Genomic DNA, 26,872 nt, shown 5'->3' on the forward strand with positions numbered 1-26,872 from the left:
CCTCACAGACCCAAGATGGCTGCTGCACATCCAGGCTAAAGTCTCTATTCCAGGCAAGAAGGAGAACTGGAAAAGGCAGCTTATAGCTCATTAGCTGAAACTGTGTCACATGGCTGCCCCTACATGTAAGAAAACTGGGCAATTGAATGTTAACTTTTACAGCTTCTCCAGGAGAGACAGGTGAAAAGGAAAGGGTTTAGAAATGGAGATTGTGTGAGCATATGAGCATACGAGGGATAATAAAGTAATGGTACTGTAATTAAATGGTAATTAATTAATTAAATGGTGCTGTAAATAGTTTATTTCCATATTTTAAATGTCACAGGTATTTTATTTAGCATTCTGTCACTATTACATTTACCAGGACTTCTGCAATTTGTCTCCCAATATGTCCCCCAATTTTATTTTATTTTCTCCATAGATTAAGATTTCTTAGTGTGTTCATGTGTGTATTATTATTACTTTTAAACAATAGGACTCTTCAAGGACCTGTGTTTGCTAGCAGAGTAAACCTATTCAGAAATGGAGCAACACTGTTATGAGAATGAGAATGGTTTTCTCACAGCCACCTGCGCTTTTAAATTCCAAGATTCATCCAGCTAAAAAAAAAAAAAAAGATCCCGGGGAACTCAGCAAACATTTCATGCCTCTAAGAGACACCAGGTGGCAGTGCAGCGTAAGAAGTGAGTGGATCTAGTTGGAGCCCTACCTTGATTCCATCAAATTGAATAAATAAACATAATTTTTAAGTGTGTGCCTTATCCAGATCCTTGTGCCACCAGTTCATCATGGTTTCAACCTCATTTCCAGAAATGAGCTATGCATGATGCCCTTTGGGTGACACACATTTCATTTGGCTTATTAACATAAAAATTCTCTTCAGATGGGAGATTGTTTACTGGAAACATAACTGTGTTGTCTAATGCAACATCACCCAAGGCATTTTAGGAAATGATGAGTTCACACCTTGATATTTGTGTCCACAGCTCTGGGTCATATGGGCCCTCCATGGGTAAATGTTTGTGGGGCAGAATGGCTTAGGCAGACTACCTACTTTTAAGGGTAAGGCTCTAAGGGCTAAAGCTGTATTCTTTTCTTCTCTAGGAATTTTGAATCCAAAGATAAAACAGAGACACATATGAAGAGCAAAGTCGCTTTTTTTCTTTTTTAAAGAAAAGTATAATGGCACTTTAATCTTCAAACATATATTTCTTTTTCTGAATCCACTGAGATTTCAGACTAAGCTATACACCTTCGTCTGAAATGATATAAACTGAGCTGATAACACAGATGTTTACCTATGGACTAGCTGCTATTATCACTCAACAAATTAACTTATTGGGTTTGTGGTGTAGGGAGGAGGAGGTTTTTTTTTTTTAAAACAAGCTTTCGCCTATACAATCAGGAAGCAAGCTGAAAAGGGTAAGTTAGCCTTTTCATCTTGACAAGATATTCAGGACTGAACAGTGCCAAGCATAAGGGAAATCTAACTCTTTTCCTATGAATCCCAGAATTCTGCGGAAGAAAAAGATGACTCACATACAAGAAAGTTCTTTAAAAGCATCACTTTATTTGCTATAAGAATATAATCTGGCCTGTCCATACAACCCATCATGCAAAAAATCATGGTAGGCATTTTACAAGCAATGCAGAATTTCAATACTTGTACATTTGCTCAATTAAAAGATTAGCAAAGGCTGAAGAGTAACAGCTTGGGATAAAAGAATACAGAAGGAGTCAACTTTCTTCCTCAGGATCATGGCTTCCAATGCCAAGAAGCACAGTCAAGAAAGCACAGCTGGGCTTCCCTGGTGGCACAGTGGTTGAGAGTCCGCCTGCCGATGCAGGGGACACAGGTTTGTGCCCCGGTCTGGGAAGATCCCACATGTTGTAGAGCAGCTGGGCCCATGGGCCATGGCCGCTGAGCCTGCGTGTCCGGAGCCTGTGCTCCGCAACGGGAGAGGCCACAACAGTGAGAGGCCTGCGTACCGCAAAAAAAAAAAAAAAAAAAAAAAAAGAAGTACAACTTTTGTTGGGAATGCAATGACTTTGAAAGTTCCATGTTTACTTGAATTGTGAATATTTGTATTAAAAATTGGAAAAGATGTTTTTAGAAGTGCATTTCTTAAATATAATGATTATTATTAAACCGATATTCTCATTGGGGCAAGTCAATTTCCAGGGATGAAAAAAAAGTGTCAATGGGAAGAATTTCAATTTTTTCTGAACGGGTAGCATCATTTTAGCTTGGGTCCAATTTAGACTTTGAAAGTTCTATACCAATAAAAGCCGCATGAGACAACCCTCTTACTGGTTTGCTTCTAGAGGCTGCATGGACTTCCAAATCCTGTGACTGATGGCTCTATAACAGAACAGCAAAGGGGAAACTCACGTATAGGCTTCACCGTGCCTTGGTGGAGTCAACAATGATAGCACCAGCCCTGAAGGCTTCATTCTGGAGACATATCCCACTGTAGCTGGTTAGTGCCCAGAGGCAGATGGGTAGGCCTCTCCTTCACTCCCTCTTCCCCTTGATTTATTTTCTGTTCCAGTTATGTGAGATGTTCTGAATCTTTTTCATTTTGATCCTCTGATCCAGCATCTTGTACCTTGCAGGATGCTCGTCAGTTTTCTTTGGGACCGAAGGTGCATAGGAGCTAGATGCATAAGCAGGGTGTTTAAAATGACGCAGAGGAGGCTTGATGACTGCAGGCCATGCAAAGGAAGACAGACAACGGTTAGCCTCACCAACTACACAGTGCTCCTAAATCCTGGGGGTGACTTCCTGGCCCCCAGACCTGTTTGTTTTCTTTAAAACCAGGAAACAAACAGGGTTGAACTCTCACTAGAAATCTTATTGCAAATAGATGAATAAGCACATCATCACTTTGGTCATTCACTTAAAATAAATAAAGACAGGGCTTCCCTGGCGGCGCAGTGGTTGAGAGTCCGCCTGCTGATGCAGGGGACATGGGTTTGTGCCCCGATCCGGGAAGATCCCACATGCTGCAGAGCGGCTGGGCCCATGAGCCATGGCCGCTAAGCCTGCGCGTCCGGAGCCTGTGCTTCGCAGCGGGAGAGGCCACAACAGTGAGAGGCCCGCGTACCACAAAAAAAAACAAACAAAAACAACTAACGACAAATGCCTAGGAAAAAAAAAATTCCTACAGATAGACAGTGATGACCCCAGAATACAAAGGTTCTTTGACAATGAATGGATGGGGTTAAGGAAGTGAGAGGGAGAACTGGCGTCACTTTGGGAAATAGCAAAGCAAACACAGGTGAGCACAGCCATCTCATTAATCAGCACTTAGCACTGTATGTAAGCTTTTAGGGTTGCAAAGTGGCACACAATCCCGGAGTGCTAATAAGAAGCACATCATTGAGAAAATATTTGCAAAGCACAAGTATAAAGGTCTTGTACCCAAAATATGGAAAGAACTCTTAAAATTCAACAAAAGGAAACAACCCAATTTAAATATATGCAAAGATCTGAACAGACTCCTTGCCAAAGAAGATATACGTATGGCCAAAAAGCATAGGCAAAGATGCTCAACAATTTTTGTCACTCGGGAATTGAAAATTAAAACAACAGTGATATATACTACAAACCTATTAGGATGTAGTACTGCTGAATGAAAAAAAGCATATATACATCTAATCTTAATATTATAAAAACATATAACTGTGTGCATAGGAAAATCTGGGAGAACCTACATTTAAACCATAGCTGTGATTATCTCTGAGTAGTATAAACATGGCAATTTTATTTCTTTTTAATTGTTTACACTTTCTATTTTTTCTATGATGATCAAGTTTTAGTGATGTAACTTTTTAAAAAGAAACATACTACTAAAAATTTCTTCCATAGAATCAAGTATCGAAGCTATTCTATAAAACTATACATAATGGAAAGTCAGGAAAACTGAGTTTGCTCTGCACTTCAGTCCGAGACCTTTCAGAGCACTCACAGCTGAGTATACTTTTCACAGCCTAGAGATCAATATTCATTCACCGACTTGTTAGAGCACTTAACCGTGTGTCCTGCTGATACAACAATGAACAAAAAACAGGCAGAAACCTCTACCCTCATGGGGCTTCCATTCCAGTAACCCCCTCTGAAACCTGTGACTTGCTTACAGAAGAAAAAGTGTTCAATCATAATAAGTAATGCTATTACTCCAGGCTCTACACTATCCACACCTACTTTGCCTTTGGAGTTAGGCTAACACATAAGTTAAGATTTTCAGCAAATGGTCCTATAGTGCCATAATAATGCATATGCAGATTTAAAAAAAAAATCTCAGAATGTTTAATTCTGTTTCTTGGGGTAAACAAGGGATTGTAGCACAAAACGCTCTAGGAACAAATATAAAAACAGTCCCGTTACCCTGGAGAATGGAGTAGAAACAGGCGAGGGCTTCGAATTAAAAGCTGATGGTCCCCACACTTCTGGGCTAGCTGATTTACTGCTCTTTAAGTCACAGTCCCTCTCTATATTCATTCTATTTTCACTACTCAGCATGAACCCAGCCAAAGTATTATTGAATTTCCCACTTCTCAGCATGAAGAAACATTTACCGTTTGCTAGAATTCTCATCGTCAGAACGAAAGCTCTCCTTGCCACTAGAATCGCTGCAAATAGAGTTGAATCCGCTGATAGAGATCGGCTCCCCACCGAGATTGTGGAAATACTTATGTGCCTGCTGTCATCCTCACTCAAAATGTGGGAAAAAATAAAAATTCACACAGTGCTGTTTGTACGCATTGACTGCCTTTCCCCTCTACAGGGGAACATGAAATGATGACAGGGCAAAACAGCGGCACCTGGGATGAGGGCACCGTTTTGAATTTAATGAGGACCTTTCTTCCGGGGTGGTGCTGTGGCCGCTTAAGGACCCTTTCCTTTGTCTTTTGGCGATTCCTGAGATATTTCTGGAAGGAGATCTGGCCCTTTCCCTTTCAATGACTGGGTACCTCCCACAGCCGAACCCAGGCAGCAGTGTTACAATCCTCTTCTGCTCCCTCAACCCAAGCCCCTCCCCGCCCCAAGCAGAGAAGAACCAAATTGGGAACAGAATCCCCTCCCCTTCATATGCTTATCAACAAGTTGGACCCTTTTCCTCTTGGAGACGTTCACAAAGTCTGCTCTTGTCTCCTTACTTGGAGAAAACGATCTCATTGGCTAATGAAGATTTGACAAAGACACGTTTCTCTGCACAGAGCCTGAACTTGGGAAAGTCATTCTCTATATTACTTTCAAATGTGCTTAGGAAAAGAAAAGTTCAAGAGAAAAGCTGACACATCATCATCCTTTATTATACAATTACAATGTTTGTTTTTCATAGACGTTAACGCTCTTTCAGGAGTTTTAATCCTCATTTGTTTCAATCTTATCTTTTTCATAAACGCAATTTCTCCCAAAGGTGTCTATGACTTTCGCCCTTTCGTCTGCCATCACCAACTTTTTATTCTCTCTCTCTGAGGCCACTTTGCTTGGTAGCGACTTTTTTTTCCATAGGAAAATAATGCATAGACTTATTCTTCTTCAGAAAATAGACTGCGATTTATTCATATATCAAATGTAACTGTGTTAAAGTTAAACTAGTATGTCCATGGCAGGACTTCTCAGAGACCTAAATGATGGCAACATGTATCATTAATCCCTAAGAACAGCCAACAGCATGTGTTTTTCTCATTTTGATTAGGTCAAGGCGCCCCCTTTTCCAGGAGCATGTCACACTTTCGGAAAGACTGGTTTAATTCATTATCACTGTCGTTATCATGTCATAACATGTTGTATCTTATTAATTCGGTATGCCCTGTTGTTTGCACTGACAGCAGGCAGAAGGAATGGTCACTAGTGCTCGTCTAATCTACGTGCACCCTAATTCCCGTGCGGTAAACCATGATCTGCATTAGAACCCAAATCTGTGTCTTCAATCCCCCACGGCTTCAGTGTGATCTTGCAGGGCCCCTGCACAGCAGCAGCAGCAACTGGGAAATTTTCTGAATCTCTGCTGTAGAGGACTGCCTCCAAAGGCAGAAACTTGATTTACTCTTAGCTTCTGAATAAATTCTAATATTGGCACCTTTAAAAAAAAAAAACAAAAGTGTTCTGCATGTGTTTTCTTCTCTTTCAAAGATAATGCCATAACATGACCTTTGGAAAAAACATTTCCACATGTAGACATTTTCTAATTGCATTTACACACACACACACACACACAACACAGACACTAACAAGATAAAAAACAATCATTTATTGCCTCATAAATGTTGTTTTACATGAAGAACAAAATCCCACTGCCATACATTCCATTTCTAAAATAGTGTCTATTGATATCTGTCTGAAATTTGATGCAAAGTCCTTATAAAAATGCTCAAAAATCATCCATGAGTTTTGAATTGCAGGGGATTGATGTGTCAACATCCGTTCCATGAGGATAAAATGATACAAGAACTGAGCCTGTGATTTTCATTTCAGGATCCATGATGGTAAAATAATGATAATATCTGACATACATCGTGTACTAGGCACAATGCTAAGAATTCAATGTGAACCAGCCTTTAATCTTCACTACAATTCAACAGGCAAGCACTGTTATCACCCCCCCTTTTTTTTTTTTTTTTTTTTGCGGTACGCAGGCCTCTCACTGTTGTGGCCTCTCCCGTTGTGGAGCACAGGCTCCGGACGCGCAGGCTCAGCGGCCATGGCTCACGGGCCCAGCCGCTCCGCGGCATGTGGGATCTTCCCGGACCGGAGCACGAACCCGTGTCCCCTGCATCGGCAGGCGGACTCTCAACCACTGCGCCACCAGGGAAGCCCCGATCACCCCCTTTCTGAGTGAGGAAACTGAGGCTTTTAAGTAACTTGCCAAAGTTTGAGTGAGGAAACTGAGCTTAAGTAACTTGCCAAAGTTTACACAGCTAGCATTGCAGGAAATCTGGATTCTGGGTTCACATCCGAGTGGTCTAGCCTCAGACCTCACATATTTAAAATAACCCGGGACCAAAGTCCAGAGTAAGTTTTAATAACTACCATAATAATTTAAAATAGTAATTCATTTATACTATCAATAATTTGAGTATATATCTGTGATATATGGGATTCTTGAATACCATTGTTAGTAGCCATAATCATACTTCCCCCAAAGCAAAAGCAAATCATTCCTCCTTAATACAGTTTGTGTGGTAATGGCTCAGGAAGGAATGGCATGAAAATCGTGGCTAACAGGTCTCTTAAATAGCTGCTTTTGTCTCTTCCCTCACCTACGTGGGTTTGGGATGGAACAGGTGTTCCAGAGGTCTAAGCACCGGAGACAAGCAAACAAGTCAGGGGAGCCCCAGGGTCTTGGGTGAAATTTTTAACTTGGTGGCTCTCACCGCTCGCTGCATATGAGAACCACCTGGGGAGCTTTTAAAAATCCTGGGTACCCCAGACCCATGAAAGCAGAATCTGTGTGGGGTTAGGCTGAGGCCTCAGGAGTTTCTAAAGCCCTTCAGATAATTCCACTGTGCCGGAGTTTGCAAACTACCGTTTCAGTCTCGCCAATCTTCCCCCTCCTTATCTTCACAAAGGGAACGACAGTGATATTTTGCACACACTGCAAGTGTTCTATAAATTGTAAAGAGCTAGCCAGGGCTCTTGCTACAGTTTGATCACAACGAACTGCCTGGCTGGTGAGGAGTCCTTTATGCATCAATTAAAGTTACCTGTGGTCTTCAAAATTAGGCTTTTTTTTTTTTTTTCTCTCCTACCCACATAGTTTGTTCTCCCTGTTGGGTCTAACATGAAGACAAAAGCTCTGAGAAATGAAGAAACAAATGTTCTTTTTGTTGGAAAAAACAACTTTGATGCTATCACCTGAGGATTGTGAGGAAATCTGCAACACTCAGAGCCAGCGATCGTTCCTAAATATATTGAGCACTTGGAAAAGCAAAGAGTAAGACCAAAGAGGATGTTCCTGGTGTCCGACTAAGGCATGAGAGCAAGAGTGGGTGCTTTGAAGTCGGAGAGACCTGGTTTTAAAGCCTCCTTCACCTCCCCCAGCTGTTCAGTCTTAGGCAAACACCCCCCTCTCTAAGTGTCACTTTTCCCCTCTGAATAACAATGTTACACACTTAACAGGGCTTCTTGGGAGGACTCAGGGAGATGGGGCATGTGAACCATGTGAATCACAGTGACTGGCATAAAGAAGGCCTTCAGTTAAGGGCAACTTTTATTATTATTGTAGTGACAGTGACCATGTCCAGGGGAACTGCTGGTGGGTAAGGGGAGCTCTGGAAAGACTCTGGGACAGGCACCACCATCCCTGGCAGCGCCAATCTTGGGCTGGTGGAAAAGGTGTTGCTCACACCTTCTGCCCTTTTCAGAGAATCGGCCTGACATCAGTTTCGCCCTCTGGATTTGTCTTCTCTCTGGACTCTTTCTAGCTTCTTTCTGGGACAACTTCTCAGAGCATCTGGAATTCCAAACCCGACTTATACCTGTTTCTGATTGAGGCACCCACACTAGCACATTTGGTATGAATTAACTGCGTTCCAAAGATAAGCTCGTGGGAAGACACGCAATCAGCCAAAAGACTCCTCTCACTAACATCAGCTCCACAGAGAGTGGAATCAAGACGGGTTCATCCCAGTCCCAAAGGAAGAAACACACCCTTTAAAATTAGCAGTTTGGCTGAATTGGTTTTCATAGCTGGTCTTTTCCTTAAAGGGCAAGTGGAAGATGTTAATTTGTCTCACCAGAACAGGAGACTTGGTCCTTGTTCAATATCTAGGCTTCCCAGCAAACAGTTTTAAAAATGAAAGTGAAGTATAACAACTTTTTGTGAACCCGGGGCTTTGCTGTTTAAGGAGCCCAGTAGCATGGCCTGTCTTCTGTGCAGTTCAGTGTCTTTATATCCATTATCTCATTTGTAGTCGCCCCTCACCCATCCTTGGAAGGGAGTCAGATTCAGTTCTTTCTCTGTCCCCATACGACTGGGACACATAATTTCAGTTTCCCATAAAAAGAAAAAAACAGATAGTAACACTCACTGCAGAGGCCTGAGAATGACAAGAAAGCAACGCATTAGAAACAGCCAGCACAGCGCTGACACATAGGAGGCGTTCACCCAGTATCAGTTTCCATCCCTCTCCTCAGAGGCAGATCCTACATTTCAGGAATTATCTGGAAGATTTGCAATTGCCAGGAAAACTCCGCAGCAGAATACTTTCCCAGCTAGGGAATTGCTTTGTCTCCTCAAGACATGAAAGCGTTACATGAAGGCCACGATGATAGGTCTTCCTTCCCTTTGCAGAAATACAATCTAGCGACATGAACCCAGCCAGAAAATTACTCTTAAACCATGCACATTAGATGTAGTGCTGTCTAAGGTGAGGGTCTATTCTTAAACTCTTCAAGGTGTAGTTCATATTAAAACTAGAATACTTAAACCCAGCATCTACATTGGAAAAGACTCTGGTTCTCCAAGGACTCTTCCTCAAGAAAGTGGGAATACTACCTAATCTACTGGTTCCATATCTGAAGCTTACAGAGCAAAGAACACAGGAGACAGGAAGCTTGCTGTCTGAGAAGCTATCCAGAAAAAGGCCAGGTGACACTGCCTGAACCAAACCACTCCCTAGTGTGGAAAGATCACCTGACCAGCATTTCCAGGTCCCCAGAGGAATACATGGCCACAGGCAAAATAAATAAACCACATAGTTTTATTGCCCTTCATCCAACCTGAAGCTGTTTGCTTCCACCTGCATTTCTCAACCCTGGATGCCCATCAGATCACCTGGAAAGCTTCAAATTTACTGATTCCTGAGCCCCACCTCCAAGAGTCTTGAAAGTAATCTGTTATTTTAAGGTGAAGCCCAAGCAAGTATGTTTGTAACGCCCAGTGGTTCTAACTCGTAGCCAGGTTGAGAACCACTGGCTTAGGTGCTGAGTTTGTTTTGAGAATATGTCGGCTTATCCTTAAGTTTCGAGGGATGCTTGGGGCAGCTGACAGGGTCTGGTCATTGTACACAGGAGTGGCCAACCCTTGGCCACATGCTAAGATCTGTGACAAGAATCAAATCCACGAAGATCTACTTTTGGGAGAGGTGGTGTGGTATTGTGAGAGAAGCGTGGGTTTGGGGTGTCACAGAACTGGATTAAACTGCTATCAGCTGTGAGATCCTAAGGAGATAATCTGTTTTGGGATTCAGGGTTTTGGGTTTGTTTTTGTTTTTTTCTGTAAAATGGGGAAAATGGTAACTTCTTTGCATGGTTGTTGTGAGGATTTTAAAGGGGCTATAACTGAGATAATGTATGTATGGTACCTTGCAACCTCGCGGGGTGCCAGTATGTCGTAGGTGCTTGGCATGTGGCTACCATCATTACACAGCACAGGAGATGAAAGGTCATCACCAGGAGCCTTTTAATGGTGGCCTCCCTGGTGGATTTCTTATTATAGTATAGAAAAGTCATGTCATTCCCCGTACAAATGGATTTTACCACATGAAAGACCTCAGCACACAACGAAGAGATTAACTTAAATGAATTTATTTGTGACTATCTGGCAGAGAACACACCACTGTGATTCACAAAAGGCTAATTATCCAAAATGGGCATTTGTGGGGAAAAATTACATATATATATATATTATATATATATATATATATATATATATATATATATATATACACGTTTGTTTTTCCATTCAGCTACCTAAGGGAAACACTTTGCTGAAACCCAGTGCCATTTTAAGCAAAGCAGAATCATCTATCCCACATTCTAAACTATTTATACCATGTACAAATACTGAGGCTCATTCAGTCACTTTGGGCTATTCCTAACCATGAGCTGGAACCCCCAGATGGGAAGTGTGGCTTAGATACCCAACCAGGATGGAAGGAGTTTCAGGCCCTGAACTCTAATCTTGACGTAATTAGGAAAATGACAAACAAATGACTTTTGATTCTTAAGACTCTTTGCATTTACTATGCTGAGCCATAATAATTCTTTGAGTCACCTTCATTGGAAGCCATTCTCGAACCACTGATTCCCTGGTCTTTGAGATACCTCTTCCTTATGCTTCACCCTACAGATCACTGATCCTGGCTATAAACTTCGTTAGGACGGGACAGGGTGTTATACACATTTGCATCCCCAGAATTTAATCCCAGTACTGATAGCAGTTGGTACTGAAAAATATGTAATGAATGAGTAAACTACTCGGCATCATACTCAGTAACCTTCATAAATCTCTCATTTGCTAAAGAAGAGGGGAATCACTTAGAATACACACCAGCTGACACAGTTGACTAGACTCTACGAAACCTAATACTTCTCCTTTGCATCAGCAATGCCTTGATACCTAGATTTGTTGCCTGTGTTTTGCTCAAAGAAGAATGTCGGCAAGCTCCTCTCCTTTGAAGTTTCAAATTTGAGGCCTGAGCACTTTTGTTTTACACCAAAGCTATAACCTCAACTCAGGTCTTACTATCGTCTGGAGAGGCTGAGGCACAGTTTTCAAGTCTCTCTGACAAACAGGTGAAAGAGCAGGAGCAATTAGGTAAGGCTGGAAAATAAGCTCTTTTCTTATTCAAACAACTGCTATCTATTAAATGCCCTGCGACCTTATGATTTAATGATTAATCGTTTAATTTAATAAAAATATTATTATAATTAATAAAAAAGAATAAGAAAGCCCTCCCTCAAGGAGATGATCATCTTCAATTGAGTTCTTTGTTTTCATTTTGTTTCTCCTGGCAAGCACAAAGAACATGAGGCATGCTCTTTCGAAGGAGAAAAATATTTGGGAGATTACGCAAGCTAAGTCTTTTGTTCGATTTTTTTTCATCAGTGTGTGCCTTTTTCCGCGTGTGCATCTGAAGATGGGGAGTGTAAGGCCAAATCAGTAGCTCTGTCCTTTGCTCACACCAACTATGACCTCTGCCAGAAGAAGCCTGTAAAGTTAAATTTCTTTAGGGTTCTAGAGCTCTGAAGTGCTAAGTCACGTATAACAAATGTGTTTTGCTCTAGTCCATAGTAAGAATGACAACTGGCATCCCTTAAACTGAACTCAAGATAGAAGGCAATTGCAAAGAGACCACTCGTGGGAATCTTTACTTAAAATTAAGACAATGCAGGATCCCTCCACACCCCACAGTTGTGCCTGAAATCGGTACCTGCATAATTGTACTCTACCCCAGGCAGAGTACAACTATGAAAGAAAGGCTGTTCCAGTGTGGACTGTTTGACATCAGTCTTTACCCCTGACAATGAAACTCGAGCAAAGAGTACAGGATTGCCACCTGCTAACTTTGGGCAAGCTATTTATCTGAGTATGCCTCAGTTTCCTAATTTGTGAAATGGAGATAACAGTACCTTCCTTAGAGGGTTGTTGTGAAGATTAAATGAGATAATACGTGTGAAGAACGTAGCATTGTCCCTGATATTTGATAGATGTGCAATACATACCAAAGTATTTACTGTTAAAAACCTGTATTAGGAAGATCAGAAGTTACCATTTTTGAAGTTAATCACTCAGTAACTTACAATACACATAATATTTTGTTTTTGTAAAAGCAACATAAGCTTCCTAAAATGTCTTCAGACCTCAGGGCTGGTCAGTTCTCTTCTGAGGAATCCTCTGAATGGATGTTTTATCCGTAGTCCCCTAGAACAGGACACACAAAAAAAGTCATTGCAAGCCAGCTGGCATCTCAACGCACCAACTCTTTCTACATCAGGCAACGGAGATTAGAAGCAGAGCTGCATCTATTGCCGACACTACTGTGCAAGCCAGAAGCTGCACACACAGGAGCAATCAGCTATCTGCAACAGCGAATGACTACGGTACTGTACCTTTCCATCTAACGATCACTTCGGAAAAGTGATGTGACCGAGGCGCTGGGGGCATCTGCTCAGAAGCCACTGACTAGTCTCCATCGTTAGCAGTCATGATTGGAAGTGAAGCTCTGGGCCACTCCTCCAGCGAGAGCCAACATTGGCTCAGCTCTCCATCCTTTACGGCCCGCCCATGAGCTTGACTGCGTTCACAAACCTCATGGGGCACACTTGAAGTTGGCACTAGAAAAAAATTGTCTGCAGGTGCTATTACTTTACCATCTAAGAGTCACTTTGCTATGGGCGTGCAAGGAATCAAGGTGATGTCCTCAGAGCAGTTTCCCGGTGCTGGCGTGTCAGGAGAAAGCTTTGATAATTTTGGAAACCACACAAGCAGTTCTTTAATGAAGTGGTCTCTGGTGGCTTCAGGACTGACACATGTGACAAACAAAACTGTCTCGGAAGACAGTCACAGATTTTTCACTAGGAAATTCTTTAATATATAATATTTGAGCATACAGAAACTATAATTAATAATATAACAAATACCCAGGTACTCTCTCAATACAGTTTAAGCAGATCTTAACATTTTGCATATTTGTTCAAAAATTTGTTTAAAGAGATTAAATATCAAGGTAGAATTTAAGTACCTAATATACCCTTCCCTTCCCCCCACCAAAAAACATCCAGAATTTGATGTTTATTATTCCTGTGCATATAGTCGTTCAATTATTGCATCTCTATGCAACCATAAAATATCTACTTTTATTTTTGCTTGTTTTTAAAAGATAATACAGATTGTGTTAGATGGTATAAATCTTATTGAAACTTGCTTTTCTTGCCCAACATTATGTTGAGCATTGTTTGCAAGAGCAAAAAAAATGGAAAACCGCCATCAACAGAAAAATGATTAAACATCCTGTGGCACATTTATATGATAGGATATTGTACAGATGTTAAAATGGATGATGTTTCTCAAAGAACTAGCTTTATATTTTGCATGGAATTTCTTTTGCCATACATTAGCAGACTTTCTGGGAGTTTTTCTTAAAAGTGTTTCTTTTAAAAGAAGGACAGGGCTGGATTTTGTTTTTTTAATCCAAATTTCTGTATTTTAAGAGCAGAGTTTGAGCCATTTGCAATTATTCTTATTACTGATAGTTTTGGACTTGATTCTACTGTCTAATTTTATAATCATTCTTTATTCCTTGCTTCTTTTTTCTCCTTTCTGCCTTCTATCAAGTAGATACATTTTCTGTATTCCCTTTCTTTGTTGTTGTTCATTTGCTGACTTAGATACTATAGGTTATATTTCTATTATTTTACTGATGATCCTTTGTGTTGCAAAAAAAGTTACAAAATTACAAAGCTCTGCCCAAAGACAGAATAGATCTTAGCATTCCTTAACTCCCTCTTAAATATCCCCTCTTCCATCTATAGCTTCTGTTTCCTATTTTAACGCAAAAAATATGGACATTATTTTTATGGTGACTAGTTACTCACATTTACCAACATGCTTTATTTACTTGTGTGCTCACCATTAATTCCTGTCTCTCACACTTTGCTTTTGGGTTCACTTTTCTTCCTCTTCAGGTATGTCCCTTATACTTCTTTTAGTGAAGTCTGGAGTGCTAAATTATGTCATTGTAAACCTAAAATGTTTTTACTTCGCCTTCATTCATAACTAATAATTTAGCTATTTTAGCTATTATATAATGCTTTATTTTCCCTCAGCCTATGAAAGATATATCTTCATTGTCTTTTGGCATCTGCTGTTGCTAATGCAAATTTTGCTGTCAGTTGGTTGTCATTTTATTACAGGCAACCTGCTCGCAGCTCCCTTGAACATAACCAGATTCTTATAGCATTTAATATTTTCTCACCCTGGACATAATTTGGAACAATCTCACACAATGCATTTAGGTATGTGTTTGGTATTACTTAGGTATGGCAAGTGAGGTGCATTTACTGTCTAGGAATTTGAGCCTTTAGAGCCGTTTATCTATCTTCCATGCTCTTTCATTTTTAAAATTGAGATATAATTCACATACCATATAATTCACCATTTGAAGTGTACAGTTCAGTGCTTTTTATTTTATTCACAAGGTTGTGCAATCATCACCAATTTTTTTTTTTTTTTTTTTTTTTTTTGTGGTACGCGGGCCTCTCACTGTTGTGGCATCTCCCGTTGCGGAGCACAGGCTCCGGACGCGCAGGTTCAGCGGCCATGGCTCACGGGCCCAGCCGCTCCGCGGCATGTGGGATCTTCCCGGACCGGGGCACGAACCCGTGTCCCCTGCAAAGGCAGGCGGACTCTCAACCACTGCGCCACCAGGGAAGCCCCATCACCAATATTTAATTACAAAACATTTTCTTTTTTTTTTTTTCACATCTTTATTGGAGTATAATTGCTTCACAATGTTGTGTCAGTGTCTGCTGTACAACAAAGTGAATCAGCTATATGTATACATATATCCCCATATCCCCTCCCTCTTGAACCTCCCTCCCACCCCCCCTATACCATCCCTCTAGGTCATCACACAGCACTGAGCTGATCTCCCTGTGCTATGCAGTAGCTTCCCACTAGCCATCCACTTTACATTAGGTAGTGTATACATGTCCATGCTACTCTCTCACTTCATCCCAGCTTTCCCTTCCACCCCTGTGTCCTCAAGTCCATCTCTACGTCTGTGTCTTTATTCCTCCCTGCCACTAGGTTCATCAGTACAGCTTTTTTAGCTTCCATATGTATGTGTTAGCATACGGTATTTGTTTTTCTCTTTCTGACTTACTTCACACTGTATGACAGACTCTAGGTCCATCCACCTCACTACAAATAACTCAATTTCGTTTCTTTTTATGGTTGAGTAATAGTCTATTGTATATATGTGCCACATCTTCTTTATCCATTCCTCTGTTGCTGGACATTTAGGTTGCTTCCATGTCCTGGCTATTGTAAATAGTGCTGCAATGAACAGTGTGGTACATGTATCTTTTTTTTTTTTAAGTTGACCATTTTTTTGATATAAATTTATTTATTTATATTTTATTTTTGGCTGCATTGGGTCTTTGTTTCTGTGCGCAGGCGTTCTCTAGTTGTGGTGAGCGGGGGCTACTCTTTGTTGTGGTGCACAGGCTTCTCATTGCAGTGGCTTCTCTTGTTGCAGAGCACCAGCTCTAGGCATGCGGGCTTCAGTGGTTGTGGTGCGTGGACTCAGTAGTTGTGGCTCACAGGCTTAGTTTCTCCACGGCATGTGGGATCTTCCTGGACTAGGGCTCGAACCCGTGTCCCCTGCATTGACAGGCGGATTCTTAACCACTGCACCACCAGGGAAGTCTACATGTATCTTTTTGAATTATGGTTTTCTCAGGGTATATGCCCAGTAGTGGGATTGCTGGGTCGTATGGTAGTTCTATTTTTAGTTTTTTAAGAAACCTCCATACTGTTCTCCATAGTGGGGTATCAATTTACATTCCCACCAACAGTGCAAGAGGGTTCCCTTTTCTCCACGCCCTCTCCAGCATTTATTGTTTCTAGATTTTTTGATGATGGCCATTCTGACTGGTGTGAGGTGATACCTCATTGTGGTTTTGATTTGCATTTCTCTAATGATTAGTGATGTTGAGCATCTTTTCATGTGTTTGTTGGCCATCTGTATGTCTACTTGGGAGAAATGTCTATTTAGGTCTTCTGCCTATTTTTGGATTGGGTTGTTTGTTTTTTGATATTGTGCTGCATGAGCTGCTTGTATATTTTGGAGGTTAATCCTTTGTTAGTTGCTTTGTTTGTAAATATTTTCTCCCATTCTGAGGGTTGTCTTTTTGTCTTATTTATGGTTTCCTTTGCTGTGGAAAAGCTTTTGACTTTCATTAGGTCCCATTTGTTTATTTTTGTTTTTATTTCCATTTCTCTAGGAGGTGGGTCAAAAAGGATCTTGCTGTGATTTATGTCATAGAGTGTTCTGCCTATGTTTTCCTCTAAGAGTTTTATAGTGTCTGGCCTTACGTTTAGGTCTTTAATCCATTTTGAATTTATTTTTCTGTATAGTGTTAGGGAGTGTGCTAATTTCATTCTTTTACATGTACCTGTCCAGTTTTCCCAGCACCACTTATTGAAGAGGCTGTCTTTTCTCCTTTGGATATTCTTGCCTCCTTTGTCAAAGATAAGGTGACCATAGGTGTCACCTATATTTTGTGCCAGTACCATACTGTCTTGACTACTGTAGCTTTGTAGTATAGTCCGAAGTCAGGGAGCCTGATTCCTCCAGCTCTGTTTTTCTTTCTCAAGATTGCTTTGGCTATTCAGGGTCTTTTGTGTTTCCATACAAATTGTAAAAATTTTTGTTCTAGTTCTGTGAAAAATGCCCTTGGTAATTTGATAGGGATTGCATTGAACCTGTAGATTGCTTTGGGTAGTATAGTCATTTTCACAATGTTGATTCTTCTAATCCAGAAGCATGGTATATCTCTCCATCTGTATATGTCATCTTTGATTTCTTTCATCAGCGTTTTATAGTTTTCTGCATACAGGTCTTTTGTCTCCTTAGGTAGGTTTATTCCTAGGTATTTTATTCTTTTTGTTGCAATGGTAAATGGGATTGTTTCCTTAATTTCTCTTTCTGATCTTTCGTTGTTAGTGTGTAGGAATGCAAGAGATTTCTGTGCATTAATTTTGTATCCTGCAACCTTACCAAATTCATTGATTAGTTCTAGTAGTTTTCTGGTGGCATCTTTAGGATTTTCTATGTATAGTATCATGTCATTGGCAAACAGTGACAGTTTACAAAACATTTTCTTCACCAATAAAAAAAAATCCCATACCCATGAGAACTCACTCTCCATTCTTCTCCCTCCCCAGGCTCTAGTAACCACTAGTCTACGTTCTGTCTCTATAGATTTGTCTATTCTGCATATTTCACATAAATGGAATCATACAATATGTGGCCATTTGTGTCTGGCTCCTTTCACTTGGCAAAATGTTTTCAAGGTTCTTTCATGTTGTAGACCATATCAGTACTTTCTTCCTTTAGTATGGTCAAATAATAAGCTATTGTATGGATATACCACATTTTGTTTATATATTCATCAGTTGATGGGCATTTAGGTTGTCTCCAGTTTTTGGCTATTATGAGTAATGTTGCTATGAATATTTGTAGACAAGGTTTTGTGTGAACATATGTTTTCAGTTCTCTTGAGAACATACCTAGGAGCAGAGCTGCTGGGTGTTATGGTCACTCTATGATTAACATTTTAAGGAACTGCCAAACTGTTTTCCAAAGTAGTTGCACCATTTACATTCCCATCAGCAATGTATGGTGATACTAATGTTTCCACATCATTGTCAACACTTGTTATTATCCATCTTTTTTATTCTTGCCTTTCTAGTGCATGTGAAGTGGTATCTCACTGTGGTTTTGATTTGCATTTCCCTAATGACTAATGATGTTGAGCATCTTTTCACGTTCCACTTGCCTATCTTCTTTGGAGAAATGTTTCTTCAAATCTTTTGCCCACTTTTTAATTGTCTTGTTTGTCTTTTTATTGTTGAGTTATAAGAATTCTTTACATATTCTGGATACTAAATCCTTATCAGATTTATGGTTTGCAAATATTTTCTTTCATTCCATGAATTTTCTTTTAGTTTTCTTGATAATGGAACATTTTTAGTTTTGATGAAGTTGTATTATTAATTTTTCTTTGGCAGCTTGGGCTTTCAGTATCATATCTAAGAAACCGTTGTCTAATTCAAGGTCACAAGGATGTTTTCTTCTAAGAGTTTTATGGTTCAAGCTCTTTCTTTTCTTTTTTTATATGGTTCCATCTGTACAGTATGTTTGGTATAAAGTCCTAAGGACTATCTTCCAACGTTAATTCTCTTTTCAGCTGTGTTCTACCTTGAGTTTATACCACCAACTGTGTTTTTCTTTGTTTTTAAAAAATCCCAATGACTATATGTTTGTTTGCTTTTTTAAATTATTATTAATTAATTTATTATTTATTTTTGGCTGCATTGGGTCTTTGTTGCGGTGCACGGGCTTCTCATTGCGGTGGCTTCTCTTGTTGTGGAACACGGGCTCTAGGTGCACAGGCTTCAGTACTTGTGGCTTGCAGGCTTAGTTGCTCTGCAGCATGTGGGATCTTCCCGGACCAGGGCTCGAACCCACGTCCCCTGCATTGGCAGGCGAGTCCTTAACCACTGCGCCACCAGGGAAGCCCTGTTTGTTTGCTTTTTAACATTTCAGATTTTGGATTGCTTCTTTTGCATATCTCTGTTCTTGTTTGGCTTCAGCATAATTATCCTTTATTGGTTTTAAAGAATTTTTATTCCTCCATTTGGCTCTTTGAGTATCCTAAGACATATTTTAAGTTGCTTGACAGCCTGCACCAAGAGCTTGTGGTAGAGGCATGTGCACTGTGGGAGGTAACGTGTGGCGCTTGTGAGGTCACAAGGAGAAACAGCGGGCTGGCTGTCATTATGAATGACGTAGAGGGCATCTGCTAAACAAAGCATGGTTTACTATGTCAAGTGTTTTGAGAACGACCCATTCCACCTCCACAGGCTTTCGAGTAGTTGGAACTCAGATCCTGACACCCAATTTGGGACCACTTTAGACTGCGAAACTAAGGCCAAAGACAGGGTGGCTGAGACTCTGACTCAGAGGTCTTAGAATCCCAGCAGGCCAGCAATAGGTCCCTGGCATAGCAGGTGCGAACCAGGTTAGGTCTGCATGTTCATGCAGATGTCCGGTATGTCAGAGGTCCCACCTGACCCAGGAATGTTATGACTTTACAAAGGAGAGCAAACACCATCACTACACACTGAAGTTGCTGGGTTTAGAAATGTTTTCCTCATAATGACTATAATCCTAAGGGCACAATAACCACAAACAGGGACAAGATGAAATGGGCTTCCAGAGACTACAGAGCAAGGTCTACTCAGTACTAAAAAACAGTCAGTATAGTTGTATAGCTGTAAGTTAGTATAGTTGATACAAATCCAATTTCCAAGATGAGTCTTCTTGTGAGGACGGCTGCTTTCTATCTAGTCATAAATCAATTGGATAATGCTCACTCACATACCAGGGCACCCGGCCTCATAAACATTTATGAGCACACAATATGTGCTTGTCACCTCAGCAGGCACTGGGACAAAAAAGAATAAGACAGTCCCTACCCTTGAAAAAGCCACTGATCAATGGTTAAAGGACTTATAAGCAAATAATTATAGGTCAGCATTAATTCTACCTAGATAGTTTGGAGAGACTGCAAAGAGAAATTAACCAGGGGAGAAAAGGGTAAAGACTGTTCTAGGCAGAGTGAGAGGCAAGTAAGTTCAGGGGCTACTCAGTGGACACTGAGTCCAGCTGTTGGACTGGGGTAGGGACACTGCATTAAGTTGAGGCTGAAAAGGCAGATGGACATAGATTATATTTCAGCTAATCTAAGATGCCGCTGATTATAAAGTGAACTATTATTTCATGTACAGCCAAGAAAAAAATGCTGTTAATTCAATTATAACACCCCATTTCTTGCAAAACATTCCTATTTCAGAGTAGCTACAATGCAAGTCACTGTCTCTCTTTGAATGGATGAAACATGGAAATTCCCCAAAGAAACAATGTAAAAGATAAATTAGCATTAGAAAACATAGTTTTTTGAAGATAAACTAAATGCAAACAAAATATGAATATAATTTTTCTTATCAAATTAGTGAAGTATCAATGTTAGCAGTAGCAAGAGCAAAGTGAAATGGCAGACTCATTGCTAAAAGTATAAAATAATACTACTTTTCTGGAAATCACTTTGACAATAATGGGTCAAGAACCTAAGTATGTACATACTCTTTGAGTCAGTAATTGTACCTACAGGAATCTGTCCTAAATCCATATTTACAGACTCAGAAGAAGACTTATGTACAAGAACGTAAAGTTATTAATGATAAAAAGGCAAGCTATATAAATGCCAGATTATTAATGAATACAGTCGGCCCCTTGTATCTACAGATGTGGAACCTGCAGTTATGGAGGGTTAACTGTGGGTGACTTGAGCATCCATGGATTCTGGTATTTGTGGGTAGTCCTGAAACCAATTCCATGGATGCTGTATATAAATAAATTGTGGCATAATCATATGAAATGTTAGTCAATCGCTGAAATATTTTTAAAATATTTAATAACATGGGGAAAGCTCATAATGTAATAGTAAATTTTAAAAGGGAGGAAACAAAACTCCATGTAGAGTATAATCTCAATCTAGAAAAAAAAAAGTATTTAAGAAACACTGGAAGGAGAGGTAATCTTGATTAGCTCTGAGTGGTAGCATTTTGGCAACATCTTTCCTTCTTTTAATTTGTATTATTTTTCGATTTTTCTACAATGTCCATATTTACCTGTTATAATCTCTCCTTCCCTCCAAATAAATGTGTTTTTCCAAGTTTTACTTGGAACCTAATTTGCATAGAGGATGTAAGCCTACGCATGGAGACAGTGACCAATAGGTACCTCTCATATTAAATAGTGATTACACAGGATTGTCATGAATGCTTAAAATTTTCTAGTAAATGTTAGATAGGATCCAGTACAGATCGTCCATGACCTCCTCATTTCTCAATAGTAGATACTCGCTATGAGCACCCTCTATGAGTCAGTACTATGTTAAATTGATGAGTATTGTTTCTAATTCTTATTATCATGCAGACAGATGAGAAAACAGAAGCTCCAAGAAGCTGAATAAGTGTAGTGAGCCTGCACAGTGTGAACATGGCAAAGCTGAGATTTGAACCCAAGTCTCTCTCTCTCACCAAAAATTCATTCTTCCCCCTGTGCCACCTGCCTCTCAAAGAAATACTTGCACAGCATGTCCCGATGAACCTTAAGGAAGATCAAGATTCTACTCTTTCCATCAGTGAGCAGGAGAGATTGTGAACCAACTATGAATATGTTATGTCCATTCTTGGGAGAACCTTACAAATGTGGATGACAGAGACAAAGCCCTCTGATAACATGGGGTCAACAGGATGCACAAGGGGCCAGATTCCCCACTTATCAACTGCTAAACTCAACTCCTGAGAAACGGGTCCTCTCTGCTGTCTGTGATCAACTAAGATTATGAAGCAACGATATTTACCCACCTGGCAAGGTAAGGCGACTAGTGGAGCTAGTGCTTGGGGCTGGTGAGCCATGAGAATGCTTCTTTGTGCCTGTAAAGAGGAAAGAGAGGATGAGAAAGAATAGGATTGTGGACAGACTTTTCAGACCGGTAAATGCTCACGTGCAATGTTATCAAATGATCCAAAAGTTTGGGTCTGAAGACAACATTGAGAAGAAGGTTGGGTGAGGGTGTGGGAGCAAAGCAGGGCATAGTCCATGGTCCAGAAAAGCCAGGAGCACAGCCTTTACCTCTGTGCGTGTGATGGTTCTCGGTCTCCAGACTGGTCTGAGCAGGCGTGCACTTTAGGATCACCAGGGAAGCGTTCTAAATATGCAGTTACCTGAGCGCCACACCCAGAGATTCTATGTTCATTGTACCGGGCTGGAGTTCTGGCATCTGGATTTTCAAAGCCCACCCCAGGTGATGCTAATGTACATCCAGAGTGGAGAACTGCTGCTGTGAAAGGGAAAGTTCTGGATTTAGAAGTGAGAAGTCAGGGGTTTGTCTCTGCTTTGTCCCTATAGCCTTTACTCCCTATTGGACCTCAAGCAACAAACTTGATTTCTCTGGAACCTCTGAAGAGCTGTGAAGATGAAGTCTTCATCTGCAAAACGAGGGAAAGGACAACAACTACATCCAAGTGTTCTGGCGAGAAATAAAGGAAGCGAGGTGAATTGTTCTGCAAAAGAACATTTACACATATGTGTGTGTGTGTGTATGTTTGTATATATATAATACATGCCTATACACACATACACGTATATATTATTTTATACATCAATATATGTATACACATAAAATGCACATACACATATATACGTATATATTTTATCTATAAATGCAAATATTATTTGTTTATTCATTCGTTTCTTGGTTTATTTGGCCACACAGTGTGGGGCAAAAGAGGCCTGAAGGCCAGAATCCAGCAACAGGACAAATGCCTGGAGTCTGAGCTGGCAGAAAAGCAGACAGAATTCTCAGGCAGAGGGTAGGCATGATTTAACGTCAAGTTATTTGTCACAAGTCCCCTGAACGTACGCAAACTTTTTGTAAAGTCTACTTTCCATGCAGAGGCCTGGTGTGAGTGGAGGTTGTGCTAGTCTGAGTGAACATAGTCATGGGTAAACATAACAAGAAGACACACGGATCTCGGCATCAGATGAAGCAGGACCTTGGGGTCCAGGCGAGGGATAAGCTTTCCCAACCCCGGAATACCTGGTGAGATGTGAAGATATATACTAGGGATGGTGTTTGAGACTGTTCCATTTTAGTCTTAAAGAACAGGGTACTACCCTTGACATTCTGTGTTACTGTCAATTATTATTATTATTAGCATTATTATTAGCAGTGGAAGTACCGTTAATAGTGTTAGTCATAGTAGTAATAATAGTAAAAATAGAGAACACGAAATTAATCCAAACACCTCAGACCCACAAAAACTGTTAATTTGCACGAGGTGAGAGAAGTGATATCTGGCAGAACTTTTAGGTCTTCATTTTCCAGATCTTGTAGATGCCCTGAATGTAAGAGTTGGGTGATTTTTATAAATATGGCTTCCAGGGTCATTTGCCGACCCACTGAAGGGGAACCTCCAGGGAATGGAGCCACAAGTTTGCAGGTCAACATATACCCCAGGTGAGTCTAATGATCATCCATCAAATGGGGTGCTCAGACACTAGAGGTAAAAAGATTTACCCAGGGCTTCCCTGGTGGCGCAGTGGTTGAGAGTCCGCCTGCCGATGCAGGGGACGCGGGTTCGTGCCCCGGTCCGGGAAGATCCCACATGCCACGGAGCAGCTGGGCCCGTGAGCCATGGCCACTGAGCCTGCGCGTCTGAAGCCTGTGCTCCACAGCGGGAGAGGCCACAATGGTGAGAGGCCCACATACTGCAAAAAAAAAAAAAGATTTACCCAAAGTGATAAGTGGGGTCCGGGCCAGGGCTGCCTCACTGCACAGCTCCAGGGGGTGCCACTCACACTGTATCCTACAGGAAGAATGGTGGACCTGAGTATGTAACAAGCCAGCCCCGATCAAGGGCACTACCAGGGTGCAGATCCATAGCCATTCCTGACCCACCAGAAACAACCTGTGTCCCACTGGATCCACCTCCACGGTGGGGAAGCCAATGATTCAAAGTGTTTATCCCTCCACTCACGGGATGTTTCACTTGTCTCACTGTCCCTTTCAGATAGGGTTTCTCTCGACAGATGCACACTGATATTTTGTCACATCATTCTTTGCTGTCCTGTGCATGGTAGGATGTTTAGCAGCATCCCTGGCCTCTACCGCTAGGTGTCGGCAACAAACCCCCTCCTCATCCCCCCACCAAGCTCCCCACCGTCGTGATAATCAAAAATGTCCTCCAGACACTGACAAATGTCCCCTAGGAACAAAATTGCCCTCCGTTAAGAACCATTGCTTTAGGAAGGAGGCAGAGTTTAGGGTTTTTTATTCAGAGGTGTGACTCACAATTTGGCCACTTGGTCATTAGCATCAGTCACTGTCACATATCAGGCAGCTACCACGTTCTAGGCACCATATTAGTAATGGACAATTAAACGTACGTTAGTTATCTTTTCTGATACTAACTCTCTGATGATAGAATGATTCCTAATTTATGGAATTTGGAGACAAAGTGTAAGTAATTTTCACAAAGTTACTGAATGTTGGGGGGCAAAATTTAAGCCAAGATCCTTCAGAGTTTAAACCTAGAGAAACTTTTCCCAATGACTCTTGCTATTTCTTGACCAATCCGTTATCCAGGTTTCCTTCAGGTGCCATCTTCCTAAATTTGCCTACACATAAGAACTACCTGGGATTATTAACAAAATGGAAAAAAACCCCAGATTCCCTAGCCCAGCCAAGCACTAGTGAGCCAGCATTTCTGGAGGGGCGTGGATCTTTCACAAGTGTCCCAGGTGATTCTGATCTTCAGGGAGGCTTGGAAAACCTTATATGATAGAAATTTCCTTCTTTAACTGCTGGAAAATAGGGCACTCTGCTTTCCACAGATACCCTCATGAAGCTGAGAGATCAAATGTAATGTGACCTAAATGAGCACTTAAAAAACTGTAAAGCACTGAATGACGACAAGCTTTTAATGGTGTTACCTGTAGAAATATTCACTATTGCCAGGTTATTTCATAGAAATGCTTGGCGCAATTAAAGTCACCTATCAAGGGACTTCCCTTGTAGCGTACTGCTTAAGAATCCACGTTCCAATGCAAGGGACACAGGTTCGATCTCTGGGCCGGGAAGATCCCATATACCGTGGAGCAACTAAGCCCGTGCGCCACCACTACTGAGCCTGCGCTCTAGAGCCCGTGCTCTGCAACAAGAGAAGCCACCGCAATGAGAAGCCCGTGCACAGCAACGAAGAGTAGCCCTGCTCACCGCAACTAAAGAAAAGCCCGCGTGCAGCAATGAAGACCTAACGCAGCCAAAAATAAATAAAAATAAAATAAATAATTTTTTTTTAAATGACCTATCATGAGCTTCCCAAAGCCTGAAGCTTGATGGATTTTTCTTGGGGCAGCTTTTCATTCCCTTGGTGTCTCCTTTGCAGGTAGTGAATGAGACAGAAAACTCAGGGGGCCGTGGGTCAGTGGAAAAGCAGAGCTGCAAGCCCTCTACCAATGCGGTTATTTTCTCTGTATGCTTGACGAAATGCCCAATATATCAGGAAAAGGGAGAAACCACGTGCGCCTCTCCTAATCGTGAGTCACAAACAGGTAGCAGGCAGAGACGCATAAAATAAACCTGTTGGCAATTTCTCCAGACCATCAGGTGGCTCCATGGACCATTGGGGGTGGTTAGGCTCTGAGTCAGCCTCCCATGGGCTCCCTGTTAAGTCAGGTTGTGTCCCTGAAATCATTTTCCACTCCATAGCCACCAAATAACCTATCACTTTATTCAAAGTTCCGTTCATGGGAATAATACTCAGCTTACCTAAGTTTCATTTTCTAAAACCCTTCACCCTCCCTTGCTCCCATTCCCAGGGAACACATCAGAAATTGAGCTGGAAGATCCATGTTCAGATCAGCTTTCAGACTGACCCCTACTGTTCCAGGCTGGTGGACACAGAAACCTCACTCTGGGATTTATTATAGAAATCTACCTGGGATGCTGCTCTGTGAGTGACTCAGAATTCACTCGGTAAGTGCTTTTCAATCCTGGCTCCACATTAGGATGGTCTGGGGAGTTCTAAAGAAAATATGCTGATACCTGGGCCTCCCCCTAGACATGCCATGCTGTTTCACTGATCTGGGATGGGGCCCGGGTGAGCCTGTCTGTAGCCAGGAGTGAGAAGCAGTGTACCCAGTGAATACCTGTGGAAGACATTTCTTTCAGCTGTAAGGGAAGAGTTCTTTCTTCTGAGGAACTGGCATGCTTTATCCTCATGAATGATGTGAATCTTGTAAATTGTTTCTTTTCATTTTTATTTAGTTTTCCCGGAAACTCAGACCCAATTTATGATCTAATGCTGGGAACTGGGGAGGCCTATTCAGCCTGCATGACCGTACACTAACGTTTGCCCTGTTTGACTCAATCTACAGTGGCTTGACTTCCTGCCTCTGGTTTTATTCTGCAGCCTTCATTTTTTAAAAGCAAATTGGTTACATTTATGTGATTTTAGACTTCTGAAATATTTTGTAAATGAGGTAAGGAAAATAAAAACATGAATAAACAACTACATCAGTGCTGACATTGTGCTAAGTTCCATTTTCCTCATCTATAAAAATTTAAAAACATCAATTTCAGGATGTCATTGTGAGGACCAAGTGAGAGAACTTAGCAAACTGAAGTGCGATAGAGTGTGTGTTATCAGTTTATATTCAAAAGAAAGGTGTGTGTGTGTGTGTGTGTGTGTGTGTGTGTGTGTGTGTGTGTGTG

The 26,872-nt window shown here is 41.1% G+C and overlaps 1 protein-coding gene across 11 annotated transcripts in view; it reads right to left on the reverse strand.

Moving 5' to 3' along the window:
• Positions 1-1,987: 1,987 nt before the first annotated feature.
• The window catches only part of PDE1C (phosphodiesterase 1C), a 610,522-nt gene continuing 585,637 nt past the window's right edge, over positions 1,988-26,872 (reverse strand). For 5 of the 11 annotated variants that reach the window (XM_029234326.1, XM_029234328.1, XM_029234336.1 and 2 more), the window contains 3 exons: positions 22,228-22,435; positions 21,960-22,028; positions 12,312-12,659 (listed from right to left, as the gene is read on the reverse strand). In XM_029234326.1, coding sequence (XP_029090159.1) covers positions 21,986-22,028; positions 22,228-22,435 — 251 coding nt within the window. In that variant the 3' untranslated portion in view covers positions 12,312-12,659; positions 21,960-21,985. Of the gene's footprint in view, positions 2,707-12,311; positions 12,660-21,959; positions 22,029-22,227; positions 22,436-26,872 lie in introns of those variants that run through there. The other 6 variants (XM_029234331.1, XM_029234339.1, XM_029234327.1 and 3 more) reach the window with 6 other exon arrangements.

The sequence above is a fragment of the Monodon monoceros genome, unplaced genomic scaffold (assembly GCF_005190385.1).
Source record: "Monodon monoceros isolate NGI ecotype Baffin Bay Population unplaced genomic scaffold, NGI_Narwhal_1 Super_Scaffold_2, whole genome shotgun sequence".
Taxonomy (NCBI): domain Eukaryota; kingdom Metazoa; phylum Chordata; class Mammalia; order Artiodactyla; family Monodontidae; genus Monodon; species Monodon monoceros.